The following is a 24,779-nucleotide window of genomic DNA, read 5'->3' as shown; positions in this document are numbered from 1 at the left end:
GTATTTAAATGCAAAATGTATGTGTTTTGTAAAGTTTTGGCTTAATTACTGCTCTGAATCTGTTGTTCTTTCAATTAGTTTAGTCAATTATCTAAATACTTTTAATCACAATTAATATATTTAATCAAATGTATTGTTTCATCCACACACTTGGAAAAAAAGGTTTTTCAATTTATTTGGTTTTACTGTGTACATCGGCCCCACACAATGAGAATAAGTAGAACTGACTTAATGTCCGTCTTTCGCTCAATACTTACTGCCTGTCAAATCAACATGTTTTATTTACATAAGATTATGCAAAACTATTATGTTGAACATACAAAGGTTTTATGTGTTACCATAATGTAAATATATTATGTAGTACCAATATCTTTTTTATGTCTCCGTAGCTTATTTTTGGTTGTCAGTATTATTCAATGTAATTATGTCGCAGAAAATCTCAGTGCTAGCTAATTTTTTCAAGTTATTAGAAAAGTGCAGTGATTATTTCCTTGCTAATGTAAAAAAAGTATATATAAACTGATTTTTGACAAAAAAAAAAAAAAAAAAACTACAGGAAGAGAGCAAAGCTTAGCACTCAGTTTTATAATGAGACACAATAACACATCCAAAAAAACAAAAAAAAAAAAGGCAAAGAATGCAGGTGCTGCTTATTTCCTCTGCCATAACAAAGAGTTTGGGCCAACATATAACAGTTTTCTCATTGCTAGAGTTGGTGATTTATAGGTGGACATAGAAAGTGCTAAATAAGCCCAAACTCCAGATTAGCTTTGGGAGTCATATGTAAGGAAAAAGCTGTCATATAGTCAACCATGAACTCTGAGTTTGACAGCTGAGGCTTGGCCCAAACTGACTCATGAAACACAGCAGCAGGTCCCAAACACAGCAGCAATAATTCAACCCAATGGCTGAGAAAGCAAAGAATGATGATGTTTCACTGACCGAATCAAAGCTCAGACGTCAACTTGAAATGAGCAAGATGTTAAGAAAACTTTGCATCACTTAATTACTATAAATAAATAATTAAGCAAAGCTCCAAGAAAAAAAATTAATTCACAACCATATGAAAACTAACGAGGTTGAGAAGATGATCAATAACTCATAGTTTGGTTGATTAACTAATAATTTAATATTTACACCTGAGGTGGGATTTATCTTAGTTTAGAATATGCTGAAGATGACACTTATTACTATAAATAATCAATAATGAAATGGGCACAGAACACTTATGAAATGGAGAAAAGTCTGTAGAAAAGAAAAGCAAAAGATAATAGCAGTCAGTTGTGTTCTGGAGCCCACAATCAACATGCACACACACACGAGCACACACACGCGCACGCGTACACACACACACTCAGCTCATCTATGTGCACAGAGGTGTGGGGGAACAATCATTTACAGCTCAGCCAGCAGGAAAGTTGGAGGCAGACACCCCCCCTGTGTGTGTGGTGAGGAAGGGGCTGATATGGAGAGAAAGGAGGGGCTAGTTGAGGTAAGCCACAAGTGCTGCTGGTAACGCCAGTGAGGCCTTTTGTAACCTTGCCAAGGCTGAGGTTGTATTGAGTCAGACAGTGAGATAACATATGTTTGACATTCTGGGTGGAGAACAGAGCAGAATGTGCAGAGGAGGCAGACATGATGCGGGAATTAAAAGAAGTTTAGGATAGTCACTCCAAGTCATGAATAGGGTAGAACTTCCCATGTGAGTATCTGTCTTGATTAACTAATAACAGTTTAATATGTCGTGTTCTGTACATCTGAGCAACATGATGTACATTGTCTTAATTTAGACCACAATGTTAAGACAATGTGGTGAGTCTTAATTTAGCTTTTCCAGAACTGATAGTCCTATCTTTAAGTCAAACACAACTTCCCAAAAAGTTCAACAAGACAAGGCTGTGTGTTTTTTGCTTGTTTTGTTTTGTTCTAATTGTCTTGCCTTTGTGAAACACTTTGTGATCTATGTCTGTGAAAATTGCTACAAAAATAAAGTTTTACTTAAGGTCATAAAAGGGTATCTAAATTTAGGGCCATTTCCAAAGCAACATTTCTGTAGATGTGTTTATCTGCAGGTCTTTATTTCAAACAATAAAAATGTTTTATTATTGCATTTAGCTCTTCCAAACTCCATATTATTTTTATTTAATATTTTTTCTAGTATATGCCTTGAAACTGAAAAGGAACAAACAACTTCTACCTTAGAATGTGCATCACAGGTTTAATGACAGTCAGAAAATCCCATTGAAATTTTTTTCTGCAACTTTTAAAGAAAGTTGGAATTCCATGTTCAGTTCTACTCTATTCATGACTTAGAGCTTGGAAATCTGAAGGTGCTGGCATCATGAAACCAACAGTGACTGCAACACAAGTCCCCACTTCACACACACTCTCCAAAGTGTCAATTGTGACTAGCTTGCTTCCTTTCATTAAGGGATAACAACTGTGGATCAACAATCAGCGCTCAGTTTCACAACAGTTTTCCGCACCTGGAACTGGTGAACAGGAAGTTTATCCTTAAATGCATTTTTATAAAATAAGCTTGTGGTCATTTAGTTCCAGAGAAAAACAAGATATTTTAAAACATAAATAGTAATACTTTTTAAGCATAGTGTCAAAACAAAAAAGGGAAAAATCCTTTATATCAGTTTTTATTTAAGTAGAAATACCAGCAAACCTTAAAATGCAAACTATGTAAAATAAATCTAAAGTTAAGGAGTTAAAAGTCAAAGAAGTGACGAGTGGTTTGAATAAAAGAAATAAGCACTACTATGCTGAATCATTTTAGAAAAAGCAAAGAAAAATTATCAAGTTGACTGGTCAAAACTTAGACAAGGTTGCAGAACAGAGAGGAATTATTGATTTATGGTGTAGCTGCTTTGTTCTTAAGAGATTCAGCTCACTTGGATTCAAAGAAAGAACATGAGAATAAACGCAACACTAAGTGCTTTCAAAAAATTTGACAAACACCACCATATCTCCAGAGAAGCAGCGGACGCGCAGTGGCAGAATGGCTTATCCAAAACAGATCCCAGAACATCACAGGGCCTTTTGTTTACCACTTTTATGGACCAAACAGACCAAATAACGTTATGAAGAAGAGGCCCCTGCATTCAGAAACGATTAATAACTATTGAGCATGTTTGGTTTCCTGTTGCCCAGACGCTGATAGGGAAGGCAGGCAGACAACGAGGAGACACATTAAAGCCTCTCGGTAAGGTCAGTTTACTCCAGTCAATGACTTAAGTGGACAGCGATGGCCTTGTAATAGTCTGGTCTTTCTTTCACAGCCTCCTTAAGCAGAGCATGAAGGTACAGCAAACAGGATAAAAGAGTAATGTTGTAAACAGAATCACTGTGAGGTCTCAAATGATGTTTCAGAAAAGCAGGACTTGCAGCACTATACCAAGTCTTGGTGGCATGCAAGATGTCCGATTTCTTCTCTTATACCAAAGGCCCACAGTAGTAAAACATGTTTTTAGAAAACAGGGCAGTTATGTCAATAATCAAAAAGGAAATGTAAGAAAGAACTAATTTTTGAAATCTGGTGTTATACCTACTATTCTCATCTAAAATTCAATGACACCCATTAGTGGGTGATCATGGGGTCCTTGCAAAGCCCTCTGGAATGAAGTCAACCTAAGAGTCCCAAGTTGTGTTCAGGATCAGTGATTTGTGTGACTTTAGACTGCATCACACCAGTGTTTCATTTCTTTTTTCCTTTATTTTGATTATTTTCAAGAGAAACCCCATTATGGTTGCTTAGCAAGATATTTAAGGAATCATTCAAAAAATATTTCAACCTTTCAACATTTTTAATATTTGACCTTCCCTGAATAAAAAATATGAAGAATTTACAAAAATGTAAAAGATCAAATATAATGCATTGGATTAAACATAATCTAAAGCCCATATAGAAAGACAGCCCTGCAAAACTAAAATAATCTGAAATGTACTCATAAACCATTTTGGAATCACCAAAGATCTAATTATGGTTTTCTGACAAAATAGTTTATACCCACAGTCTTTTTGATGCAATTCAGTTGAACTTTTTTTTAAATAATCAATGCAGCTGAGGTATATCCTGTCTGACATTAATAATTTTTCCAATTCAAATTAATAAGCCACATTGATTAAATAAAGATAAAACATTTGAATTAATACAAAGAAAACTTTCTTTTCAAATCAGTATCTGTAACAGCACTTAATTAAAAACAGTTTGTAATTGAAATTGAAAATTGTCATCAATTACAAATGTAGGAGAGAATATTTTGCAGAAAAATAATTTATTTAGAGAATACAATTTGCTCATGAAACATTCAAACTATAAGCGTCCTTACTTGTAACGAAGAACTTCTTGGTGAAAGTGCAGCTGTCAAAGGCTGCAATTTTCTCTTGAAGGCTCACCACAAGAATACTACCAAAAGAAGAAAAGATAATGTACTGAAAAATGTCAAGAGAGAAAACTGTATTTTTACATGAATGAGACTTACTGTTTGTTGCAGTGGAGCTCATAGATTGGTGTCTTGAACTGAATGGATTTAACCATTTCGCCTGTCCGTAAAGAATACAAGTCAGCACAACAATAAGGTGGGCTGGTCCTGAAAGCACAGAGTCACAAAATAAGCTTATTTAGCAAATATCATTTTGATATTTACCATTTGAAATTTGTTAAGGACCAAACTTTAGGTGACAAAGTTGGGTCATAAAATGATCTCAAGGAATATTAATTTCTAGTTATGCCATAATATTCAGATGAATTAGAAATAGCACAATGGCTGTTTCATTTGAATTGGTTCATTTACTTAATTGGCTTATTATTCCAGTTTGTACAATTCAAGGAGAGATTCCAAGGTAACACATTTATATCAAATGGTTTTTACAACTCATATTATTCAAGTATAAGTTGTTGTGGATGGTGATGCTGTGAGCAGGAAAGATGTCCGGTATACGTTATTGTAACAAATCTGAAGAGGCTGCTGACTGGTGCTTCGGATGCCATGACAAGATAGCAGTTTAATATCCAGGCAGCAGAGACAATATTTTACAGTAGCATGTCCTGAATGACATCATCAGTTCCATCTCATTTGCTTTCATTTGATTTTTATTTTATTGTATGTTTTATCATTTCTCTACTTGTGATCACAATGATGTGATTGTTCAGAAGCATGTTGGTCAGCTGACATTGTAAATGTGCTATATAGATAAGCTTTAACTTGACTTTTGCTGCTCCGCTTTAAATGTTTGTCTGGCCGTTTGCTTCGGAAGCTGATCAGAGAGACGATGGGAATATGCAAAGCAAAAAAAAAACAGTTGTGGTACCTTTTTTAACAGTCTGAACTGCAGTAGCTCTTATTTTGAAAAGCATTCTTTTGTCTTTTGGGCTTGATCAACCATGACGCGGGCACCTGTTCCCTTTTCAGTTTCCCCGCATTGCTGATTGAGCACTTTTTAAACAAGACTGAGTTTGCCTAGCCTGGTAAAAATCAGCCCAGAGGGACTGGATCTTTGGCTATTGTGAAATGATTACTAGTGGAAGGCACGGACTCTGCTGAAGTTATCAATTTTACCCAATCACAAACGTTTGCTGCAATGGTTATCCACTAGTCCGATATGAAGCTTAATGTAAATTGCCTGGTCTGTAAACAACCATCCTCCACTGTGGCAACAGAAGTACCGAGCCAAACCCAGTTGTTAATCTTAATTCAATATTCGGACGTATGGCCAACATGGACTGAACGGCTTTGTTCACTTCCTCCGCTCTCAATGCCAAACTAAAACACTATGCAATTCTACTACAGTGCAGAAAATTAACAGCATGGTTTACAACTTCTCCTCCTGTTCTTTGATTGAAGGAAATCTATCCTGAGACAGAAAAGACAGAGAAGTAAATGGGGATGAGAATCAAGCAGAACTGTGCATTAAGGCCATGGTCGGGCAACTTGTTACCTAAAGCTGCCAGATACCATTTTAGCAAGGTATGTTAAATGTCCCCTTTCTTTTACCAAATGCCAAAACATTATAACTGATTAATGTGTTTAATACATTTGATGATACACTGATGCACTTTGTCATGAGGTGTAAGTGTGTGGATGGACCAAAATACAGACAGGAGTTGGGAGAATGAATCATGTTGAGCGTTTTAATGAAAAAAAAATTTAAAAAAATTACACAGGGTAGTGATGGGCCAAACGACAGAAACCTTGGCACATGTGCCGAGTAAACAAGACAAAAGCCCATATCGGTGTGTGTATCACTTTAAGGAAAACTACATAACCAATACAGTTCCTGTGTCGTTTGGATGTGAACACGCCAAATTATATTTATGAGGGAGAAACTGTGTTGACACGTTTGTGGGTTTTGTTGGATGGAGATGCTTTGTGTTCTTTACTTTGCATTTGTTTTTGGCTCATACTTGAATACAGGCATGAATCAACCAACGAAGAGGACATTTTCTCCCGTGTGGGTGGGATCATTTTCATCTTATCATGGAGAAAAAAAAAAAAGATTATTCAGTTCTCATTTACACTTTTGATAATTTTTTTCTCTTGGCTTATTCCACTTTCTTTCTATAGGATATTTGAATTAGTTTACAGGGATTAACTTTTATTTATATTGTAGGTGAAACATTGGATTTTCTCCCAGTTGTCTTACTGTAACTGGAGCACTTCCACAATGCTGAGGCAACATCGTACCCGACATGAGGGGGATGCACCGGTTAACACTCTGTGTTAAACCCTGGTGTTTCCAGAAAGCAGGCAGTTGAACTGGACCTTCAACTCAACCATCTGCTCCCAGTTCAAGTTTGTCATGATTAATTGTGCTGATTTGTATTTTAATGTTCTTGCAAATCACTCCATGTAATTACAATGAATTAGTAACACAGGTGCATTTTATCTTTTTCTCAGATGACATCTGTGGCAGCAGCTGAACATGGAAGTTGAAGAGAGCAAAGCCAATTCAAATGTCACCATGATGCCATCATCGAGGAACAAATATGCATCTCCAAGGCAAACACACCAAGATCATAGGATCCACTACAATACTGGGAAATGCAAAGACTACGTATACAACCATATACAAACTTGCAATTAAATTTCTATGTATGCCGTCATCATAAGTGCCCTGTGAAAGGGTGTTCTCAAAAGCAGGAGAAATGATTTGAAAATGGAGCAATCGTCTCGGCCCAAAGCTGTTGCAGCACCTGATGTTTCTAAATAAAAATGTGTGAATGAACCTTGTTCAGTCCATTCCAGACTTTATTGAATTTTCCTGCAATGACTTTTGCAACAGCAACACAGTGTCAACACAGTGTCAACATAGTTTGTGAAATGTGCCATACACCCAATGAGGCCTCATTTGTCCATCACTAACACAGGGAGCATAGGGAGCCAGAGCAGAACAAAAACCACAAATCCAAGAAAAAAACAGCAGGGAAAACAGGGGAGACATGGAAAAATATATTATTATTATTATATAATATATATATAATATATTATTATAATATAATATATTATTATATTTTAATAAGAAGAATATAACGGTATAAAAAAGGATTAGCCAGGAGGAACTGACGATGAGTTGCATACATACATGGGGAGGTCGATTAGAAATGGATTGCAGGTGTGAAGGGAGAGAGAAAGTGGCACAGAGGGCGAGGGAGAGTACACAGGTGAGTACTAAATAAATCTAACACTAAACAATGACTAGACCTAAGAAACATAATTCAAGTTGAGTAACAAAGAATAACTAGAGCCAAGAAATAAACTAGAATTACTAAGAAGGACTGAAACAGAACAAGATTTAATAAAAGAAAGAGACTAAGGAACAAAGAAAAATAGACAAACCTCAAAACAAACCAGGATTCTAACAATTTGAACTTTCTATTTATAAAAATAAGTTTTACATAGAATAGTACTTCTTTATATATCAGTATGTTTTGGATAAATGTACACTCACAGACAGAATGAAGCTTACATTTGAAGGATAAAATATGCTCAATACAGTATTTGTTTCCACCACATCCTGCTGCTCTAATCCTTAGGAGAGTTTTCAAAGTGAGAGTGAGACATGTGGCCCAAAAGGAAAGGAAATGCTTTGACATAAAACACATTTAGGAAAAGTCTTTCAATCATCACGGCTAAGAAATGAGTTGCATGAGCAAGCTTCTCCAACAGCAGGCAGTGGCTGCTGGCAAAGAACAAATGTGGACATAAATCTTAATCAAGAAAGACCCCACCACCACAGTTACCCCAGATCCCCGGTGCCCCTTCCCTTCCTTTGTGAGAAAAGCTTCCACTGGCATTCTGTCCTCTGTCACCCTTGGTGAGGCCTGTGGTGCCGCGCTGGCTGAGAACAACCGAATGAAGAAAAAAGATGCTTTTGTTTTTAAGCCTTGAATCAGAGTGCTTTCTTTCAACAATCCATTTATTCTGCTTATACATACCGAGTGGACTCTTTAATAGTCTCAGCAGGGACACTTCTTGGACATTTGGAAGCCAATGATGAAATATTAAAAATAACAAAAAAAGGTCAAAGCACACTAAAGTGTTCCAGCAATCACTGAGATTGGACATTCTGCATCTTTAATGGGGAATTTATAATCAAAATGTATGCACTACATCAGAAAAACAGCTGCTGTGTTGCAACTGTGAGTCACAGAAGTAAAATCTGGCTGCTTAGATGAATTGACCAAAGACGATACGAGACACATTTAGGAAATACACATTAGTTTTATTTTTGTTATTTATTTATTTTTTTTAAGATTTCTTTTTGACACTAGTGGCTTTTATGTGACAGTAATCTGACAGGCCGGGGGCAGAGAGAGGAGTGGTAAAAGGACAGGATTCAAATTTGGGACGTCCACATCGAGAGGCGCTCAATTTAACCACATTGGTTTTGTTTAAAGCAAAATTTGCTGCTCAGCACATGAGTCTGACTCTCCTGACTCATCTTTCACTCGTGTTTGCGAGTCTGGATTGTTGAAAGCATGCTTTGAACTAAATAACCCTCCGCTGCTGCATTGTGTTATATTAACACATTAAAGTTTTAGATTAAACACATGTGTTAATGTGGTAACAGCCCTAATCTACATATACCCTCATGACATGACAGAAAATGACACAAAATTCATTTTTTGCCAGATTTTGGGCTTTTAAATCATGTGGTCTTAAACTGGTGATCAGTTGAGAACAGCCTATTTCAATGTAACTGTTTGCAATAAATGCTTACTCAGTCTTCTTTTGGGTCTGACTCCCATTTGTTCTTTTTGCATTCTAAAGCTGTATTTAGAACCTTCTTCCGATCTAAGAGTGCCAAATGTGAATTCTTGCCATTTTTAAATTGGTGCTGCATAGAGGTATCAGATCCTAGAACCTTTGAGTGTCTGCTGAAGCCAATGCAATGACAGCATAAAACTGTGATTCTTTCAAATGTGTTTTTAGAGATGATATCAAAAAACTCAATGTCACTACAAGTAAACACTCTTGATCACAGTCCAATTAAGTGTTAAGAAGAATTAGAAGAGACAAATGTCTCCACTGGCAAAGCTAATATGTTTACATCAAGACTGATGAAAAGCTGTTTTCTGCTGTAGTGTGTGCAAAGGCGATGTTTACCCCTGTGTTTTTAAAGCTGCTGGCTGAACAGCAATGAAGAATTTGGATCTATAAAAAAATCTAAACAAAGAAATCCAATACTGCAGCATTACAGCGCATTCATCACTGAGGTTGTTATACTGGAAAGAAACAATAAATTCTTTGTTTCGTTCTGCAGGAATATTTTGTCAACAACAAAAAAACCGAGATGCCACTGAAAGTTGACTCAAACAATCCCTGAATCAATTCTTCCTTTTTAATGGTTGACATCTTCGTCAACATTTCAAAGGTCCACACTTACAGTTACCCCTACCAGTCAAGACTAAAAGCATTAAGATTAATACTGAATTTCTTCCCAACAATAATTTACTTTCAGGTGGCTGCAACATCGATTTCAGCATTATCAGAGTCCGATCTATCCAATTCAAAGCTATATGCTGAAAAATGGTCCTTTTGGGTTGATTCAAACGGACAGTGATAACCCACTGTTATAGAATCAAAATGGCACAGAGTTCAATTGTTTTGTTTTAGCAGTATTTTAACAAATGGCTCAGTTCTAATGGAGGCAGTGCAGGGTCAGATATAATAAGATTTCCTGATGCTGGGGACATTGGGGCGTTGGTTGAAAGCACGGCTAAATCACAATTATCATTATGGATCATGGCGGGATGTCAGTCCTTGCACATGTTAAGGTGACGCCGAGCACCATTGCCCAGCTCAGTAACAGGCCTATTATGATGGCCCTATTAGATCAATGTGTCAGTTACTATTACTCAAACTGGCTCTTGGGTTTGAAAGCATTCAAAATGCAGTGCATGGCAGAGAGAAAGCTAGACCCATTTACTACATTTGACAGCAAATAAAAACACTTCAGGAACTAAAGATCAAACTGCAGGCCTCCAAGACACAGAATACACAAAAATATTTTGCAAAGAAAGAACCCTATTTATTTAAGAAGCTGCCTTTCATATCAATACTTCTGGTGAATCTCTGCAAGGGGAGATTATTGCCAATGACTTTGATTCAAAAAGTGCTACCTTCATTTACTTTCTTTCAGTTTCAATTGCATTTCCATTTAGATTTAGGTATTAAGTTGGTATACAAAGGAAAACAAAGAAGGAGTTAATCTGCCATACCATAAATTACAAGTGAAAGACAGTAGGTGAAGTTGTCAAATGTAAGGACAAAGTTGCTCAGTAAAGAATATGTGGGTAAATTGCCTGGATTAAAAAAATCCCTTTATTTGCACTAAGACCCAAACATATTTGAGCTCCAGTTAATAAAAAAAATAAAATAAAAGTTAATAAAAAAAAGAGAAATGTAAGAAAATGGTAGAAAACATTCTGCTGAAGTCTCACAAATGTCCCAGGATTTCAATCTAAGTTTTCAAATTACAGTAGGCCCCTGCTGATTCACAGATTCTCTTGTGGAATGCAACTCCAAGTAATACCTGGAAATCTGCCTATTTGCAGATTTTTACAAAAAGAATATCAAAAATATTCAAAAGATAATGCAGCTTAGGAATATGAAATACCGAGGCGTAATGCTCCTTGACCTCCTTGTGGCCACCATTTGCAAAGCAGCCAATCCATGAGTGCCATTCACTTTTCTTGCCACTGACTAGCTGTAGCCCCAGGAGAAGAGGTAAGGAAGATCTCTACATGTATGCAGGAGTGCTGAGAGTTTCCACTGTGCATATTAATGCATACTAAGCTATATTTGGTGTATGACCCATTTAAAATTGGCAGCTTTGAGCATTTTTAGAGGGGTAATTCAGAGATGTCAGATTCTTAGGCGGTTGTGCTCTTCTAATCCCCGTGAATTCCGAGAGTTCACTGAATTAATTATATAATTCAGTTTCATTATCAAACATGTCATGTAATGTTGGCACTGCAAATAATATATTTCCTACAAGTAACATATTTGGGATGTTACTTGTAGGAACACCTAAACTTAATGGAATAAAAGATTAGTTTGAATGCAACTATTTTTTGCCTCAGGTTTGTTCCACAAACAATCCACAATGGGGCTGTTCTCGTGGATAGCATGATTTTTTTTCAATTTCTGGATTAAAATGTGTCTGATTGCACCACTGAATACATCTCAATAATAATTCAATCAAATGATAATGACAATTTGAAATTGCAAAAATAGTAATGTATCCTATTTATTGCTAAGTTCTTAAGGACAATTCAAGACCATGAAGCCATTTTATAGGAAAATTATTATAAATTACTCTTTTCATTTCCACCTTCAAATGAATGGAGTAGCATGTAATTTTATTTTATTTTTTACATCAGTGCTGATCTTATTCCATGAGGCTAAGGCAATCTGAACACATTTTTATATAAACATTAACTAAACCATGTGCTTGAAACCACAAGACTCCATGTGGATATGGAAAATATGGATGGAAGCCCTAGAAAGGAATTAAAAACTAGGCAAGTAATTTAATTTACAGGGAAAGGACGTTACCACATTTCCTACTGGTGCAAAGTTTTACAAGGTCCCTAAATACATGTGGCAATTACATGGTGTGGAAATGTTATACAAACACAAGTTCACTTTGGGATCCTGATGCTGGGTTTACAAAGAGACAGAACTCTGACACTCCACAATTTCTGAGGAATGGTATTTCCATTAAATTATGCATTAAACCTGTATGAGCCAGAAACTGATCTAAGAATGGCAGAACACTGACAATGGTGTTGTATTGACATTTATTTAAGAAGCACTAAAAACTACACAAAGAGTTTTGGCAGAGTAGAAAATTCTATGAATAAAGGATGACAGTTTGGCAAATAGAAAAACTAACATACTTAAGAAATTCTATATAGAAAAAAAAGCTGTTCCAATTGGAGACCTTAGCTCACTGACAGAAGACATAACTTTGGTCTTTTACATCAGCTTAATCTAACAAGATAACAATTATTAAAAAAAAGAAATTCAATCAACATAGGATTTTTGTTGTAAACAACAACATCCTCAGGAGTTCATGGTTTCCATGCATGTTACCCAACAATGACCAAGGGTTATCAAATTTCAGAAGATACCATAACAAATATGGGATCACATAAAATTGATACAACTGTCTGGACCTGTGGATAATGGAATCTCAAACATAAAACCTCTTGTATCAATGTTTATTTAAGAAATGTTATAACTTTTCCAAATGAAAATGTGAAGAAAGTGTGATATGCCACTCAGGGCCTATTTGCAGATTTTTCCAAAGAGAATATCAAAAATATTCAAAAGATAATGCAGCTTAGGAATATGAAATACTCCTAAGCTGCATTATGCATTTGGTAAGAATGCAGAGAAGGAACATATGAATGTTAATTGGAGGTTTTGGTTTGTCAAAATAAAACATCTTTAATATTTTTCTTATTTATTTGCCTTTGACCAAAAACCAAACGCATCACTCAGAATTCCACAGTTAAAAACACAGCAGTGTCAGCATCCTGCTGTGGGGATGTTGTAGTTAAGAAGCAGATAAGCTGGTCACAATTAAGAGGAGAATATTATTATTGGAATGGTTTAGATCAAACATACTTATAAAGGGTCTAGTCAAAGTCCAAACAAAAATCTAATTGAGAAGACATGAAAATTGTGGTTCAAACCACAATTTTGTTGTAGAGAGATTGGTCGTAGAACTCTACAACCAATCTGAGCTTTTTGTGGACAAAAAAAAAGGCAAAAACACAACCCAAAATAACTGAAACTGTAATTGCAACAAAATATTTTAACTCAGGGAGGCTGAATATTAATGTGTGACATTATTTCAGACATGTTTCAGCAAAAAAGAATTCCAACAAAATAAGCATACATTTTCTTATTTTTTGACAAAATGTGAAAAAGTCAAAAAAGTATGAATGCCTTGGCAAGGCACAGTAACAGCACAACATTTTTATCAGCACCTCGAAACTCTATCTTCTGAGTCATTTCCATAACAACTTGTAAAGAAACAACAAGGTTCTTTCTTTACCCACTCATTCTGAAGTCCTACTTTCATTTCATCTAAAACTCTTATTCAAAACAGCAGAAACTGCCTGCCACATCAGACTGCCGAGGGCCCAGGGGCCACAGTTATTGTGGCATGCTACAAGCACTATCTTAATTACTAAGGTAAAAAGTTCAACCACAACACTATGGATGGAGGCTGCCAAAGACAGATTTCCTTTGCTTTTGACCTCTATGACCCTTTACTTACAGTAGCTTGCGAAACAGATATAAAAGCCAAAGAATCTGTGTAAAACACGTTACTGATCACACAAATGATGAACAAAAAGAAAGCAATACTAGTACCATGATGGCAAAGTAACTAGTGTAGCAGTTTAAAAAATAACATAAAAATGTATGTAATCACAGTTCTTAAACTGAGCTGATTCCTTTTTTGACAGCAGCTTGGTGGATATTAATATTCATTGTAAAAACCACAGCTTGCATTAGATCCAATTTTAGCCATTTTAGCAAAGTGTGCCAGTTTTCTGTCAAACCTAAGTTAAACCACATGACACAGAAACATATGCTCCCAGAGAAGTTCTTTTTCTTGCAAGAGTTCTATTTACAAATGTAAAAATGTCAGCTTTCCTGGTGCATAACAATGTCAGTTCTGTGGTGTAGAGGAAGTACATTCAACCCTTGAAATTGTTTCAATTATTTCCAAATAAGATTTCTTTCCAGGATATTAAACAAAGCTATTCTAAAAGTGATCTCATTTAACTGCATGATGACCCAAATGAAAGTTAATCTTTAATACCGTCGTCCTCTTTAGCTAATGTATTTTAGCACAGTATTTATTCCGACAGCAAGAGGCCAATGATGGAGGCAGAACACAGGAAAAGTCCTCTTCCTGATTACAGCCAGTTTTAATGACGCTCGTCCAACAAGATCTCAAGTCGGCCATTTCCCTCACAGGAAATTAGGACTCATTGTAGGAATCTGGAATCTGCCAAAAACTGTCAACTAAATCAGTAACTAATTTAATTCAAACTCAATTAAAAATACCTTATTTATCCCAAGTGGAAATTAAACTCATATCATCCAAGAATCTTCAAAAAGGATCTCCAGTAGCGGTCAGCCTTGGGACCAATCCAACAGTGTCCTCTCACTGAAGACACTGTTGGACTGTCATGAATTTAATCACATGCTAACAGTTCAATATCCAGTCAGCAGAGATTATTTTCCACAGTAAGATGTTCTGGATGACATCATCAGTTGTTGGCAATTCTACTAATCCTCATCCTTTGTTTTTGATGCTGCTCTTTAAATCTCTGTCTGTCCATTTGGTTAGAAAACCAGGTAGAGAGATGTTGGAGACGGGGACCGGATCCTTGCCCATTGTGATTAATGGAAGAAATGGTGTGAATTTTCCTTCTTAGCTTTTTGGTTCTGCTCTGCATCCATGAGGCCTCTACTTCAATTCCTCTGGGATTTGGGGGTCACAGTTCAGGAATTATTTAAGTCTTAGATGCTAATCAGTTGCTCTGGGCTTTAAAAAACAAAACACGTTGTTACCACAATTACACATCACAATAACTGCTCAAACATAAAAAAGTAAATATTGACAATCAATCATCCTCCTATTACTTCCTGTCATCCTCTTTGTCCTTTTTTGCCAGTGGCAACATCCGGCTGTTGATGACTTGTGTGATGTAAAAAGTTTTTCAATATGGCTGAAAAACACTTTATCATTAGGCAAAAACATTTTACTGAAAAATGTGTTTTTTGAAATTGATGTGTTTCAATCAAGTCAGTTTATTTTTGAAATTTCAATTTGTGAAATTTTGTGGTTAATGGAAATGCAGCTTTTGACACAAACAGCTTATGTGTAATTTTTTTTTGTTGAAGCAAAAAAAAAAAATCAGCTCACATCAAGGTATTCACAATGCATTTGATATTTTGACAAAGTATTGAAACATAGTAACAAAAATACACTGTATGACATATACCATAGTTGTTTTAAACCAGTGGTCCCCAACCCCCGGTCCAATTGGTACCGGGCCACGCGAGAAGTAATTAAACATTTCCGTTTTATGTATTATAAAAGTCTGGAGGATCTTTTATTTTGAAAATCCTTTAACCGGATTCTCTCAGTTACATGCGCGCCAACACTGAGCCCACAAGCAGCAAAATGAGTAAGAAACGGATCAGATGTCTTTGGAAAGTTTCTCTGCAAAGGGGAAAAGGCCCAGAGGAGAGACAGGAGGATGGATTTATCCCAGACCGGTAGGCGAGTCCCACATTACGAACCTGCGTAACATGTGGCGACCAGCTGCTAATGAAGCAATGAAGCTTCAAACTGCTTCACCACGTAGAGACCAAGCACGTTGTGGATATAAGCAACACTTCGGGTGTCATTGTCTTTCGTCACTCCCAGATGGGACCGTCTCGTTGCAGAGAAACAAGCTCAGGGCTCCCGTTAGTCATTATCGTAAGTTAAAATGTTCACGAAAGTAAAATGTTCGTTTTACTTTCGAAAACGAACATTTCGAAAGTTCAGTGATATTTTGTGGCGCATCTGTATCTTAATTTGAAGGGATATATAAACGTTACCATAGCGACCAGAGTCGGAGAGCGTTGGGGCAGTGATCAAGAGGAGATGAGTAGAGCTTGTGAGTCTTAAGTCTGGTTTAAACGGCAAGATTTAAGAATTGTCGGCCAATTCTCCACACCACACGAACCGATTCTAGTCACGAACATCCCGATTCCAGAGGATAATCCAGTAAAACCCCCAACATAGCATACGGGAATTTAGAATAACCAAACACGGATGACGATGTAGAAACAACAGTGATATTTTGTGGACTCATTTTAAGAGATAAAAGATGTAACAAAAAGAAAAGGTGGTGGATAAAAGACAGCTGGAGCAGCCGCTCTATTTGCTGCACTATGATTTGGAGGTGACTATGTTTTTTCATAGTTAACATTTTTAACTTGTTAGCAGAATCACTTTTCGGCACAGCGTTCAACGTGACACCATGAGACTCACTCGGTTTGGCTTTCGTGTTGTTCCTCCTTTGTTTGAAGGACACACCCTTTATTGTACACGAGTGTGTTAAATTAGACAAGTCACGTGATGTGACACAATAATCCAATAATGATTAAAACAACAACAAATGAGAGCACAAAACATTCATAATGTCAACATAACTGAATAAACATAATAAACATATATAATAATGACCTTTACATATAATAATAAACATTTCCACATGTCATCTCCGATATCCACCGGACTCTCAGTTGCGTGATATGTCAGCTGTTTGGGATTCTCCTCTGTTCTTACGTCACCGCGCTTTCTGATTGGCTACCTGTCACACTCAACAGGTTGTATTCTCGTTCCCAGTCAGGGAAAACCCCACAGGCTGCGATAAAAGGGCCAAGACAACCCAAATTGGGCATATTCAGGATTTAGCGGGAACACCAACATGCAGAAGCTTTATCTGACGTTTCACCCTTCCCCCCTCCCCCGCCCGCAACAAAATTTCCAAGTCTTGACCGGTCGCTGTAATAAAAAGGTTGGGGACCACTGTTTTAAACTAGCAAATGTTCAATATTTATAGTATATTTATAGAAATGCTTGCTAATTAACTCCTAAATAAGTTTGAAAATTGAATAAACTTAGTAAATGTGAATCAATCAATAAATGAATCAAGCTAGATATTGCAGTATTTTTGTATTCATGTGCTGTGTATTCATATGACTTTATGTTTTAAACTGATAAATATGACGCAATTTTCTTTTCTTTGCTTGTGGAGAGATTGAAAATGACCATCAAACCACACATAAAAAATTTATTTAGTGATGTATGAGAGTAAGGAAAAATAATATTCAGCCTCAATGCATTGTAATGTATAAAATAATTTTCAGATAGTTAAAGTTATTAGAGAGAAATTAAGTCCATAGAAAAGAAAAGGTATGTGGCCAAGCCATAGGCCTTTTGCATGGCTAAGAAAACTTTAAACATTAATACAATAAAATATTAACTAATTTGACCAGAGGGGGCTTGGTTTAAGGCATGAGGTTTGGGGTTACGATTTGAAAAGTCATTACAAATCATTCAGTTTGTCGGGTGTGTTTATACGCACCACTTCCAGCACTACCGAGTTTAATCTGACTTCCTATTTGAAGGGGGAAAACTGGTGAGGCAGAACACATTTTCGACAGACATAAAACAGACATGCAAGTCAAAATAAACCACTCCAGAGTGAAACTGGAGCCCTGCAACCCTGCCTGTGCACTGAACAAGTGTGTGTGTTTTTGAATGTCCGGGGCATTGAAACACTGATGGTTAAAAAGGGGCCTAGAATGATCCAATTCGGGTGTTTTCAGTGGAAAACAAAGTTATGTTCACAAAAACTGAAGCCAAACTCTGAAGACCAACTCCTCTGGATCCATTAAGTGACAGGGTTGACATTCTTTCTGAATACCAGTCATCCAAAGAACCAAAACCATCATCAATAGTACTTTAACCATCTAAACATAATCCCAATATGAATAGAATATAGTCTAAATAGTGAGAATACTTTGCCTTAGTTGATGATAGATACAAACCAAGACTTGTGTGTGGGCTCACATAACAGTCAGAAACACCACGTCCTCATGGTGGATAGAAAACATCACTTCTCTAAATCTCCTTAATCTGGTGGCTCATTTTGTTCAAATGCATAATGATTTCTGCTTAATACGTTTTAGAAGAATTATACATCTAATGTAAACAGCAAAACCTGTCATGAAAATGAGCTGAATGACAAGGCTTAATGCCACAGCAGGCTTTTTGCCATCGAAAGTGTTTAAGGAGGTTAAGTGGAATTTGATGCTTGCAACAATGAAATTATGATCCAGAGTTTTTACGATAATGTTCCAGTTAGATTTCAATATAAATGTTCAGGGAGTCAAATCCCAGCCTCTTGACCTTTGCCGCATTGTCTTCCTCCTCTCCCACTGCCCTCTTTCCTCTCAATCTACTGTGATTGACAGGAAATAAAGGCCACTAGATCCAAAAAATACTTAAAAGATAAATAACTTAAAAAATTAACCTGGAGTCAAGTTTTACGGCCTTTTTATTCAGACCTTTGTGTGAGGTGCCACAATCACACAAATACATTGCTGTCTTTATTAGTGAGAATGGAGGCAGGTGTTAAGTTTAACTAAAGCCTGTTTGAGTAAATGCAAACATAGCAGAAAAAGCTGAGATTTCATATCAGTTCTTACAATTCATACAAAACTGAAAATCATAAAAGCTGCAGTATGTAACTTTTACACAGAATATGTTAAAACATATTCATATTTGCTAAACTTGTCACCATGTTAAGATCTCCTCCACCGCCTCCCTGAGCTACTATTGCCATCTGAAGAAATACACAGATCCTGACGAAAAACAAGCAATTAGAGCCAGGAGGAGGATCTTAGCGATGCCACTCAATCTCATGCATTCGCTGCTCAATGTGTTAATGAGCACATAAACAATTTACCATTACAGGAAAACCATTTATCAGTGGTCATTGGTGACTATGCTAGCTAGCCTAACCAACAGGATCTTCTGACTGGGAAAAGTTGTAGCTGAGAGCAAAGGGAGGGACCCAGAGATGCCATGTGTAGCAGCAGACAACCAAATGAAACAGAGCTGAAAAAAATTATATTCAACCCCATACCTCCACCAAAAAGACCTAGTTACCTCCCGCAAGAGGAAGCATCTGACAATATTGGCTAGTCATTTAAAATAATGAAAAATACTGCTACGAAGACATGAGAAAACTATTTATAATATAAGAGTCATCACTGAAAATAGCTCAACATTTTCAGAACTTCTAAAAAACAGTGAAGCCTTATGATACAATCTCTGTTTGGAGTCGCTTCTCAACGAAGATATGAGACTTTGCCCTTCAGTATATCATACAACCCTAAAACAAAAGTCTCTTTGCAGTATAGCTACAGCATAGAGCACAGTGCAGAAGGGCAAAGTGTAGCAATTAGTGAGTTTGTCTGATGTATGTGGACCCAGCCTTTCACTGCAAAACCACAAAGACAATCCCCAAGTTCCCATTTACAGGATAAAAAAGGAATGGAGCTATAACAGCACATATATCTAGTTTCATCTGACATAAGCCACTGAATCCAGATAGCTACATAAGTTTGTTTGCTAGAACACAAACAATTAAGTGAGAACAAATTAGTTTTTTTTTCTATTCAATGGAAGAAAAACAGTTGTTAATAGAAAGACAAAAAGTTACTCATTAACACAAACCAAATGTAGTTACAAATGGGTAAATATGGGACTTTTTCCCAGCGTCAAAGAATCTTGAAGGAAGAATTAATTTACTTTGAGTCATAGGGAAGACAACAGTCAACAGTGGCTGCACAACTTCCCGGTCATCAGGAGTTCCCCTAAAAATAAAAAAACCAATTAAAAACTATGATGCATAGAATACAATGCAATGGAACAGTCCAGAGAAAATAAATTTTAAGACTTCTTAGAGTTGACTGGTCCAATCACTGGTCCAGGAAAATCAATGTGAAGCTAGCAATATATATATTTATTTTATTGTTTCTTTTAATTGCTTTTGTTTATTAAATATTCATTAGGCAGTTTGAAGGCCTAATGCAATCCAGGGTGCTGTGATGGTGCAGGGGCAGAGTAAGACCCACAAATTGAGGCCTTTGTCCTCGTGGCGGTGGTCACAGGTTTGATTCCCAGCCTGGCGACATTTGCCGCATGTCTTCCCCCTCTCTGATTACCCTGTTTCCTGTCGAACTACTTTCAAATAAAGGCCACTAGAGCCAATAAAATCTAAAAAAAATAAAATAAAGGAATCCAGATTGTTTAAGAGGATTTTGTTGAGTGAACACAGGGCCATGTCCTCTACACAGAGATGCTGTGAAGTAGGGAGATGGAATCTGAAATTCCCAAACACCAGAAAACAAAGCTTGTTTCTTCATAGCTGACTTTTCACCTGATGAGTGTGTTCTAAAAAATAAAAACAGAGCCGATATAGGTGCATCAATTTACAAATTTAAGATCTACTTGAAGAACAATACCTGGCCTGGTACACTGCATCTTGTCCAGAAACATGAGGAGTCATAGCCAATAAACACTGCACCTGCATTGTTTACTAAATCCAAAGGTACTGTTGGCACTGATGCAAAAGGACCCATACATAGCTTTTCTGTTAGGCAAAATCACTGCAACTATACATTGTTTGGACTTATGCACAATCCTTTCCATTGATAAAATTATGTTGAGTGTGCCTGGCTGCAAATCCACAAGTACAGGCCTTCAGCACATGCTTTTTCCCCTCTCTCGTTTTCCTTTAATTTGCAAATCTTGTAATCTAAGCCTAGAGCTGACTGAACCAACTTCGAAACCAGCACAGCAACAGCGGCCAAGACTCCAATCTGTTTTCCATTTAAGTGTCAGGATGGCGTCCTTTTTGGTGGTTAACAAAAGCTGTTATTTCGAAATGATTATACAGAAAAGAAATTGTGTGAGGACTGTAGCAAGTTTATGAACAGGCCGTACGGAAAGTACTCCGCCGCACCCGGAAGCCTTTTTCCTTCTTGCGTCTTACCAGAGTGTTATTTACCAAGCACTTCTCCAGGAGGAAGAACCAAGCGATGTCATCCAGCCAGAGGTCAGGGTTTCTGCTTTTCAACATACTGCATGTTTTCAGCATTAGTGGCAAGCAACGCCTGGGTGAATCGCCAAACCGTCAAAGTGCAACATGTCTCAATGTCAGTGAGGACATAGGAAAAGCAGAAGCAATGGCGACAGCGTCAGAAAGACAGGAGAGGCAGGTTCTGGAAAACATCAAGAAGGTGGTCTCCATCAAGACTCGGCTGAGGACAGACTTCCTTATTTCATTTCCTGGGAAGGACATATTAAGCTCAATTTAGTGTTGCTCTGGAGGAGTAAGTCAAAGAAGAGGTAAGTGGAAGGTATTGACTGATCATATATAAAAAGTGAGTTTAGGAAGCCATGACATCAAGGAGTAAAATTCACTTATTTCACAAAACCAAGACATTATACTCACAGTTGTAAAAGAGCTGTGAACTGAGAACTGACGACAGCCCGGTTTCCAGGTACCATTTAAATTCCAACCATAGTGCCACAAAAAAATGTCAATGAATCACATTCGCTATCCCCACATCGCTCCATCATCTTTACTTGTTTGCATGTAAAGTGTTCAATCTAAAAGCTCACAAATGCTATTACAGCTTTCATTCATATCATTTGTTGCATCTTAAAACACTACAAAACATAAAATTCTAGTTCATCTCAAAAATTTGAATATTGTGTAAATATGCAATATTTCTTTCTAGTCATCTCAGAAAGTGAAACTCTTATACAGAACCACCACACATGGAGTGATGTATTCCAGGCCTTTGTTTTGTTGTAATTTTGATTGTTATGGTTTACAGAGAATGAAAACCCAAATTTCAATGTCTCAGAAAATTTAAATGAAACCTCATTGTATCATACCCTAATCAGCTACTTTACTCAAAACACCTGCAAAGGTTTTCTGAGCCATTTAAAGGTCTCTCAGTCTGGGTCCTTAGACTTACACAATCGTAGGGAAGACTGCTGACTGGACAGATATCCAGAGCTCAGTCATCGACATCTGGAAAAAAAAGGTCTCTTTGAACCATGGTCCAACCCAGAAGAAGTTGGGCATTTTGTTTAAAAATCACCATTTTGTCCCAGGGCTCATCACCATCAGCATGTGAATGTGTGTATGAATGACTAAAGGTAGTGCGCTTTGGCATTTAGGCTATACAATTAGAGGCCATTTTATCATTTACCATCAACTCAGCTTTACAAATCCACTTACTACAGACTTCACTGTCATCATTTATAAAGCAACGATGAGGGCAAAATGGAAATGTTTGCAAAAAATCGAGTACATCCCAAAAACTCTAGATGCAAACAACATACGCAAAACCCTAGAGTTAATAGGGAGAGTTTCTTTGAAGTAACTGTGGTATTCCAATGGTTTTTTTTTAATCATTTTGTAGGTTTATATTAGATAAAACTCATTAACCACAGATTTGTAGTTTTTAAAGTGACCTTTAATATACAAAGCATTAAGAATATTGAGATTAATAAAGATATGCTGCCAGCACTACGATAATTTATCAACTCACCCTGAAGACCCTGCGCTCTTGCAGACCCCCAGCAATGGCCTCTTCTCAGCAAAGCCGTCTGCTTTCAGAGGACCTAGAGAAGAAGAGGCATCTTTGAATAAGACAGGCAGAATTGTCTGATTCAAAGACAATTCCACCTTTGAATAAGATGTGTTTAACCTTTGAGACCTCTTGAGCCTCCCACTCTCAAACAGTGAAAACCATGTTGGGTAAGTGGAACCTTTCCATCGTTTTCAAGAAAAGGCTGGGGGGGTGGGAAGTTAAAGAACCTTACTCTTGTTTATTTTGCGGTTTGGATTACAGCATGGTACAACCACAGTGGCTATTTAAGAAAAAAAAAAAGAAAGAAAAACAAAGGCAAAACATGTTGCATTAAGTGAAGCGATCTGCCTTAATTGTCTCATAGTTGAAGTTGGGCTGGGGATCAGGAGATCACGGTGCTCAGATTGGAGAAGATGTCCCCTTCTCTTTCAGAAGGCTGTAATTTGAGGCTCAACAGTAATCAGCCTGAGTTCCTGTGGTATGGCGTGAGAGCAGAAGTGGCGGCCCCACCAGCCCCTAACACTCCCCAAAGGGTCCTTTCTCCTTTCATGTTTGTCATCAAGCATTTTTCTCAGTCATAAACCTGAACTCTAACATAAATATTGCTTCTCTGAGACTTAGTAAAATGACAGTTACTAAAATAAGGCTTCTCCGTAAAATCAAAACATCTGACAAATAGGGAAGGATGTGAACTTTCAAGGAAATTATTTGTACAAGTATGACTATTTTGAAGAAACAAAAACTGACATCAGTTCCAATTCTTTTTTAAAAAACATTGTATGGGTAGTTTTGGTATGTCCTTTGTGGACATTGCATATTAGTCAAAAAGGGCTCTGATAAAATGTCAATTAGAAACATTGGGAACACTGGTTCTACCATCTAGAGAGGAAGTGAATATGGGTTCTGTTTTGGAAGTGCATACTTCCCTGTACATACTCAGAAAGGGAGACCTTGCTTATTATAATCAACACCTATTTTCGGGGCTCTTTAAGTCCACCCACACACTGAGTTTCAATCCAGACAATTGGCCTTTTAATGGCCTACCACAGTGCAACACTGTTTGCACTCTAGCAGATTACAATCGGTATCCTACCCAGTGGCACAATTCATATTTATTTTCTGCTGAGAGAATTACTCCCCTCATGTGTCAGGCTATCTGCTGCTTCTTATTACTGAGCTTTGCTTTCATCCACTTCCAGAACTCTTCAAATGCTGCCATTGTCTGTTGGTGAAATTTGCCAAAAGACCGGAACATAGACGGGGAACAAAAAGCTGTTTTTCTCACAGAACATGAAATGCAAGAAACCAGCTTCTACATCACTGCCCGACACCTGAAGAGATTAAATTTGAACCTTGTGTCTGAGGAGCATCACATCTTTCAAACAACTGAACCATGCGTATCCTGACTTTAGAAATAAGAACAGTGGTGTTTTTTTCTGCATTTCCAATTTCAATGTAATGACAAAAGAATCGTTAAAATATCTGCCACATGGGGGGACTTTCATTTTTCCATCCATCCCTCCTGTTTTATACGTTACAGGAGGGATGTAACATATTTGCTTCAAAATAGTATTTGTAGAGAAAATTAGAACCAGTCAGGTAGTCCAAGAAGAACATGTCAGTGGTTCAAACTGGGCAGGCCATTCTACCAAATCTCAATTCTCCAGGTCACACTGGAACTCAAGGTAGGTGTATCAGTACCAACTAGCTGTTCACATTAAAACCACAAAAAGGCTCCTGCTCCTGAGAACAGTTTTATATTACAATGCAATAATCCCCAAGTTATTGGAACTGCAACGGTCTGCTTGAGTGCAATATTTGGGTGGCTGTAATATTTTAAGGCAGTATATAAGGGTGGGCAGTTTAAAGATATCATTTATTTATCATGAAAAATCTATCATGAGAATTCTGACGTATTGTCTTGATAAATTCCATTTAATGATGCTAAAAGAAATTGATAGCATTATCAATGTTTTTTTTTTTTACTATTTTCTCCACTCT

General features: G+C 37.0%; 1 protein-coding gene across 5 annotated transcripts in view; it reads right to left on the bottom strand.

The window, feature by feature from the left end:
• bcas3 (BCAS3 microtubule associated cell migration factor) overlaps window positions 1-24,779 on the bottom strand; it is a 392,159-nt gene that overhangs the window by 345,020 nt on the left and 22,360 nt on the right. For all 5 annotated transcript variants that reach the window (XM_007565551.2, XM_016678300.1, XM_016678301.1 and 2 more), the window contains exons 7-9: window positions 22,737-22,809; window positions 4,491-4,598; window positions 4,338-4,414 (exon numbers count right to left, since the gene is read on the bottom strand). In XM_007565551.2, the coding sequence (XP_007565613.1) occupies window positions 4,338-4,414; window positions 4,491-4,598; window positions 22,737-22,809 (258 nt within the window). The remainder of the gene's footprint in view (window positions 1-4,337; window positions 4,415-4,490; window positions 4,599-22,736; window positions 22,810-24,779) is intronic.

This window comes from Poecilia formosa, unplaced genomic scaffold (assembly GCF_000485575.1).
Source record: "Poecilia formosa unplaced genomic scaffold, Poecilia_formosa-5.1.2 Scaffold179, whole genome shotgun sequence".
Classification (NCBI taxonomy): Eukaryota; Metazoa; Chordata; class Actinopteri; order Cyprinodontiformes; family Poeciliidae; genus Poecilia; species Poecilia formosa.
Note: the sequence above shows the minus strand (reverse complement) of the source record. Positions and strands in the feature narration are given on the sequence as shown.